Source organism: Cariama cristata, unplaced genomic scaffold, assembly GCF_000690535.1.
Source record: "Cariama cristata isolate BGI_N322 unplaced genomic scaffold, ASM69053v1 scaffold3016, whole genome shotgun sequence".
NCBI lineage: Eukaryota > Metazoa > Chordata > Aves > Cariamiformes > Cariamidae > Cariama > Cariama cristata.
Genome location: NW_009620205.1, coordinates 19,608 through 25,551, shown reverse-complemented (window position 1 = coordinate 25,551; position 5,944 = coordinate 19,608). Strand labels below are relative to the sequence as shown.

Genomic DNA, 5,944 nt, shown 5'->3' with positions numbered 1-5,944 from the left:
AAACCCTAAAACGGGTCATTGGGGGAGGAAGTGATGGGCGCTGAGCTGAAGTGATGGAGCGTGCTTGTCCGGAGATGCTGGGGAGCATTCCCCTGGCTGGAGGGCTGGGAAAGGCTCAAGCATCTGCCCTGTCTCTGCTGCGTGTGCCTCCCTGGAGGTGCGGTGGCTTGACCATGAGCCAAAGCACCAAAACCCTCTCAAAAATCACCAAAGTCTTCCAGCTGGTCAGCAAACCTCGGTGTGGGATGCAGGATGCCTGGCTGGGGGTGTTTTCCTTGGGCAGCAAACCCAGCTGTCCCTGGGCCGGGAGAGGGAATCACGGCAGTCCCCGGCAAGGTGTGCTTTGGGGCAGGGGCCAGGCAGCAAAACCTGGCAGAGATTGAGGAAATACTTCAGACACCCCAATTCAACATTTCATCATTCGTGTTCAGTCTGGCATGGTGGTCTACGTGGAGGTTTTAGTTTGTCTGTCCTTGCTGTCCATGAGTTACAAATACTGTCATCAAAACGAAACATTTCCAAAACATCAAACTGGCATCGCTTGGCTGTCCCACTTGGGAATCTTTGTGGGATTTTCTGGACGTTTTTGCCTTTTGTCCTGATTTGGGATGGGGTTGGGGGATGCCAGAGCCCTCTGAAGGTCTGGGAGAGGGAGGAACAGCCTCTTGCTCCTCCTGGACCAGAGCCCAGGTCGCAGGGGGTGACGGGAGGATGGAGACAAGGGAAAGCCATACCATTAATCACCCCCTGAAAGTCTCGGTGGATGTGCCAGAGGTCAGAGGGACTTGTTAGTATTTGTGATCGATGTCTTGTTGAGATCCCGGCTGTTGGCTTAAATATATATACGTTACAATGGATTTCTAAGAATGGCTAAAAAGGCAGCAGATTCAAAGCAAATGTTGGAGCTGATGCTTTAAACCACCTCATGGCCTGTGGGAATGTGTCAGACCTTGCCTTTTCCCACTTGTCTCAGAAAGATGAGTTTTGGAGAAAAGCTCAGAAAAACCCCCTCTGAACTCTGCACCTTCCCCACAGCTGCTGCCCAAGCTGCCTGCAGGTCGGGTCAGGGGGGTCCGGCTGGTGGGTGAACCCGTGGAAACCCCCCTGGGACAAAAGCAAGACCCTGACCCGATGGCTGCCTCCCTCGTGGCACCCCACACCACATCTGCCTCATCCTCCAGTAAAGCAGCGTGATGGCAGTGGAGGTGGCTCTGCTGGCACAAAAGGGGTTAAACCGGAGGAGGCTCATTTTGGGGGAGCATCTGCAGATCTCCTGTCCGTCTGGCCATCGTGTCCATCGCAGGGTGAGGGTCCTGCTCTGCAGGGCTGTGCTCCTGAGCATCCCCGTCCCCAGCTGCATCACCCTTTTGGCAGATGGGGCTGAAAAGATAAACGAGGGAGAGAAGAGGAGGCGGGAGCACAGCACGGTCCCTTCAAGCTCCCCCCTGACAAGCCCCGTGGACAAAGACCCTTCCCCGAGCTGCGTGTGAAAGTAGTTGTTCCTGTTGATTCGCTCTCCTTCTTTCTCCCTTTCCCCTCTCGGGCTTTGTGCCCTCTCTGAAGGGACCTGAAAGAGCTTCTCCATCACCCGCCTCCGAAGGGCTTAGCGGCTGAAAGCTGGATTAGCTCCCCGAGCCTTCCCCTCTGTGCCTTTCAACAATGACATCTCCCCAGCCAGCACGAACAGACGCAGCAATTAGCGCCAATTAAAAGGAGAGGCCGCCCGGGAAGTTCCCTTTGCTCAGCCTGGGGGCTGTGGGGTTTCGGACTCTGTCCTGCGGCCGGGCATCGGTGACGCTGGCTGGATGGCCACGTGTGGCTGGGGAGGGGTGAGGAGGAGGAGGGGGGATGGATGCAGGAGCTTGGCAGCCCAGTGCCAGTTGAGGGGCAAGGTTGGGCAGCTGCAGCACCCTGAAAAGTGGATCCGGATGGAGCCATGGGGCTGGTACAGCTTCAGGTCATTTTGGGATGTCGCCTCTCGGCTCTGTGCTCCTCAGGGCCATGCGTTGGGGTTTTGTCCCCTTCCAGTGCATGGGAGTCTCTGCCTGTGCTGGCATGGGGACAAATTGATGTCCTGCACCATCTCACGGCGCTGGGACATCCATCCACGCAGGTCCCGGATAGAGGTGAGGACAAACTTCCCTTATTTCACAAGAATTTCTGCCTGTGGTTGCTGCGGGGAAATGCCGAGGTGAAACAGCTCAGTGACGCCTGAGGTCTGAGCATCGGCACGGGGCGTGACCCCACCACGGCTGCGGTGGGGTAGTCATGGCATTCACGGAGACATGGCCGTGCTGCGGTGTTACGGGGGTCCATGTGACTTTGGCAAGCAGGCGGGTTTGGGTATGTCACAGCCTGGACGGCAACAGTGGATTTGCCACGCTGCTGGCTTGGCAAGAGGGCACAGTGCCAGCTCCGTGCCGCAGGGTGCGTGGCCCCGTGCCTGGTGGTTTGAGAGCAGTGCCATCAGTCCACGGGCACAGGGGGCTCTCTCAATACCCGAAAAGGGCTGCGTGTCCCAGGAGGAGCTTGTCCTGCTGATATTGAGATGCTCTGTGTACGCTGTGATGTGCCCTGCCCCAAGAGGAGGGCAGGAAAGAGAAAGCCGTGTCCCCATCCATGTGTGTGTCCCCCCCAGCTTTTAGCCTCGGTCAGGCTCAGTGAAGGATAATCCTGGCAGAGCGGCTGGCAGGAGCAGGATCGCCGAAATCCTGAACCCCCCCATGTGATGCATCAGCTTTATTCCCACAGACTTGTGCCTCCTCCTTCCCACCGCCGCTGCCGGTGCCTGCCTGCACACGCAGAGCTGCTGGGGGCAGCCCGGTCACCCCCTCGGCAGGATGTCCCCAAAACACCCGGCCTGGGGAAGGGGGGGAAGCGGATTAGCACAAGGCAGCCACTGGAAGTAATTGATGCACTTGCTGGTAATGCGGGAGCTCTTGTTCCCTTTGTGGCTGCCGCGGCGGGAGCGCTCCCCGGAGCACCGGGATAATTCACGGAGCTTGCTTTGATCCGGGGGGCTCAACGGGGAAGGGGCTGCGCTCTCCTGGGAAGACCTCGCTGGCTGCTGCTCCCCCTGCTTCGGTCGGGGGGGCTGTGGCCATGGATCCAGGATGGCAGTGCCTGAAAATACCGATCCCCGGAGGGGTGATGGGATTTAGAGGATCCCATGTGCTTTGCTCATGGCCTCTGCCCCTTTCTGTACATGTTTGCTTTCTTTTTCTATCTCAGTGCTTCCCACGCAAAAATTATCTCCAAAATCCCCCGGTGAGCTGGCCTGGGCTGTTTTATGCAGTGAAGCAGGATCCGTGCAGCCAGCGGCTTTTTTGCAGTCACATCTGCAGCCCCTTCCCTTGCTGCATCCCCCGCCGTGGGGTGCTGCTTGCCCTCTCCCCAGCAGATGTGCTGGAAACCAGCGGGTTCCCACCAGCGCCAGGCACAGTCCTTCCCCGAGGGGAGCTGGGGGCAGTGATTCGGGGTAGATGATGGCTTTCGGAGATGGGCAGGCAGGCAGCATCCCCCTGGCACCCCTGCCTGGGCACCCACTCCCCATGGGGTGCAGCATCCCAGCAGATGTGGGGTGCAGGGAGGAGGCAGCCACCGCAGTGGAGGGGATTAACGCTTGCCTGACCATCCTGAGTCCTGCTCCTCCTGGGATGGGGCTGGAGTGGCTCAACCTTGTCTCTCGCACCCCTGTCCTCAGCCCGCAGCCCCTCGGGGAGGGCTCTCCACTTCTGCTTCTTGGCGGTAGAGATGTGAGCCCCGGCCCTTCCCTCTGAACCTTCCCCGTGATGGAGGGGCAGTAGGGATGGGAGGGAAGGGGCTGTTCTGGTCTCAGTTCCCATCCCCGGGGCGGAGGTGCGGCCTCATCCTGCCCCGCCGTCCTGGCTGGGCTCTCCTCCAGCCAAAGCAGGGGCGTAGCTTGAATCTGCTGCGGGTTGGCAGCAGCGGCCGATCTAGGGTTTCGCTGAGCCGGCTGCCTTTGCTAATTATTCCCAGGGAACTTGTAGGGGCGGCGAGCCCCCCTCCTGCCCCGCGGGCTCCTTGCCATGCGTGTGTGCCGGTGCAGAGCGCTGCCGGTCCTGTGCCGGGGTCCCTGCCCCAAACCCCGTCGTGCCGTTGCCCCAGGCTCCTCCATCTACAGCAGCCCAGAGGAGAAAGAGGTTGTGGGGTGGCCAGAGCCTGGGCAGGAGTTCAAACACCATCAAAAGGGGGACAGAAGGTTGCTCCGTTGCAAGGTGTCGACATTTAATTAGTCTATTATTGCAAATTATTAGATCTTGTGATTGTTTAATTGATCATATGATTGTTTAATTGGGCATACTGTATGAGGGCGGAAGCGAACTACCACGTAATTAGCCCCAAACTGTGCAATTAAATTCTTATTAATACTCCAAACAGCAGGGAACATTCAAGCCTTTAATTAGTGATTAACGGGAGACAGACAGAGCTTGCGACTGAGTCGGCGCTGAGGAACAGTGCACGCATTTAGCCGGGTAAGAGGGGGGACCCGTCTGCCCCAATTAGCGACGGATGGCTGCGCCGGGGGGGTGAGGGGATGGTCACGCGTGCTGGTGTGACCCTGTCCCCCAACATGGCCAAGCCCAGCCAGGTCCCCATTTCGGCTGGCCAGGATCACGCCAAAATCCCGGCTTGGCTCCTGCTGAGCCAGCGGCAGTTTGCTGACACCCAGCCCGGACTGGGAGCAACAACCCAGAGCGGGCAGCATCGCTGCCTGCAGGCAGAGGAGGTGATGATGGGCAGCAAGAGGAGGTTTCTCCCCAAAAGCCAGCTCCTGGGAGGACCTGCAGCATGTTCCCAGGGAAAGGCAGTCCCAGGGCTGACGGGGACACGGCAGCCGGGAGGGCCCTCAGCCCACAGCAGGATCCGTGATGCTGCAAAAAGGCTGTGACCAGTTACTCTCTCACCAATTAAACTGGAGGCAGAGAGGGACCCACGCCGAGGGTGGCAAATCATTTACCTGACCTTTCTCCTCCGCTGCCCATCGCCTCCCCTCTGGGCTGCTGTCCCTTCTCCTTCCCCAGAGGATGCCGGGGGGGTCATGGGGGTGGCCCCGAGTGTTCCCAGCGGGTCAGCAAAGCTGCCTTTTGGGGTGACCCACCTGGCCTTTCAGTGATGCAAGGGGATAATGAGGCCCCTCTACACCCCAAAATTGCTCCTTTGCCACAGTTATGAGCAGCTGTCTTGGTTCAGTGGCACAAACCACCCCAGCTTGTCCCTGTCCTGACATCTGGTGAGTGCAAGAGCAGCCTGGATGTCAGGGTACTTCACCGCATCTCTCCTGGGCCCGGCAAAGCCTGGCCAAGTGTTGGCATCCCTGGCACAGCAGCATCCCTGGCTGCCTGGGACCACGGGCAGTATTTGCTACTCTCCCTCCAGGCGACACATCCCAGCGCCTAGCCCCGTGTCCGAATTTGCCTGAAAAGACCCTTTTTTTCACTGACACCGGGGGAAAAACAATGAGCTCAAGAGGCACAAGCCCCCAAAGGCACCTACTGCCACGCCGGCGTGTTATTTTGATGCCTGCCATGTGATTTTTACACTAATCTCATAACACGGGGGAGCTCCCGGGGGAGCTGAGGTTTGAACGCGTGGTGCCGGCAGCACCGAGGCCGGCACCAACCTTTCGCTCAACTCATTTAAGCCTCCAAAAAGGCTCTTTTTTAGGGCTGGGATTTGCTCCAGCTTTCTTCCTCCAGCATCTCCAAGGCCGGAGCGACAGAGCGGGTGAGGGAGCGTTTGATCTGTGCGGGCTGAAGCTCCCACCGGCGCTGCCGGGGCGGGGGAGGGGGAGGTAACTTCACACACCCGCCAAGCCAGGCCTAAGCAGTTAAATCTGGGCTGACACGTTAATGAATTTCACAGTACGCCTGGAAAAACTCTCACCCAACCTCAATTTACCGGCGCGGGGAGGGGGCCGGGG

The 5,944-nt window shown here is 58.8% G+C and overlaps 1 protein-coding gene across 1 annotated transcript in view; it reads left to right on the top strand.

The window, feature by feature from the left end:
* The window catches only part of LOC104162718 (netrin-3), a 24,163-nt gene that overhangs the window by 1,210 nt on the left and 17,009 nt on the right, over positions 1-5,944 (top strand). The window contains exon 3 of the mRNA XM_009701523.1: positions 5,201-5,208. Coding sequence (XP_009699825.1) covers positions 5,201-5,208 — 8 coding nt within the window. The remainder of the gene's footprint in view (positions 1-5,200; positions 5,209-5,944) is intronic.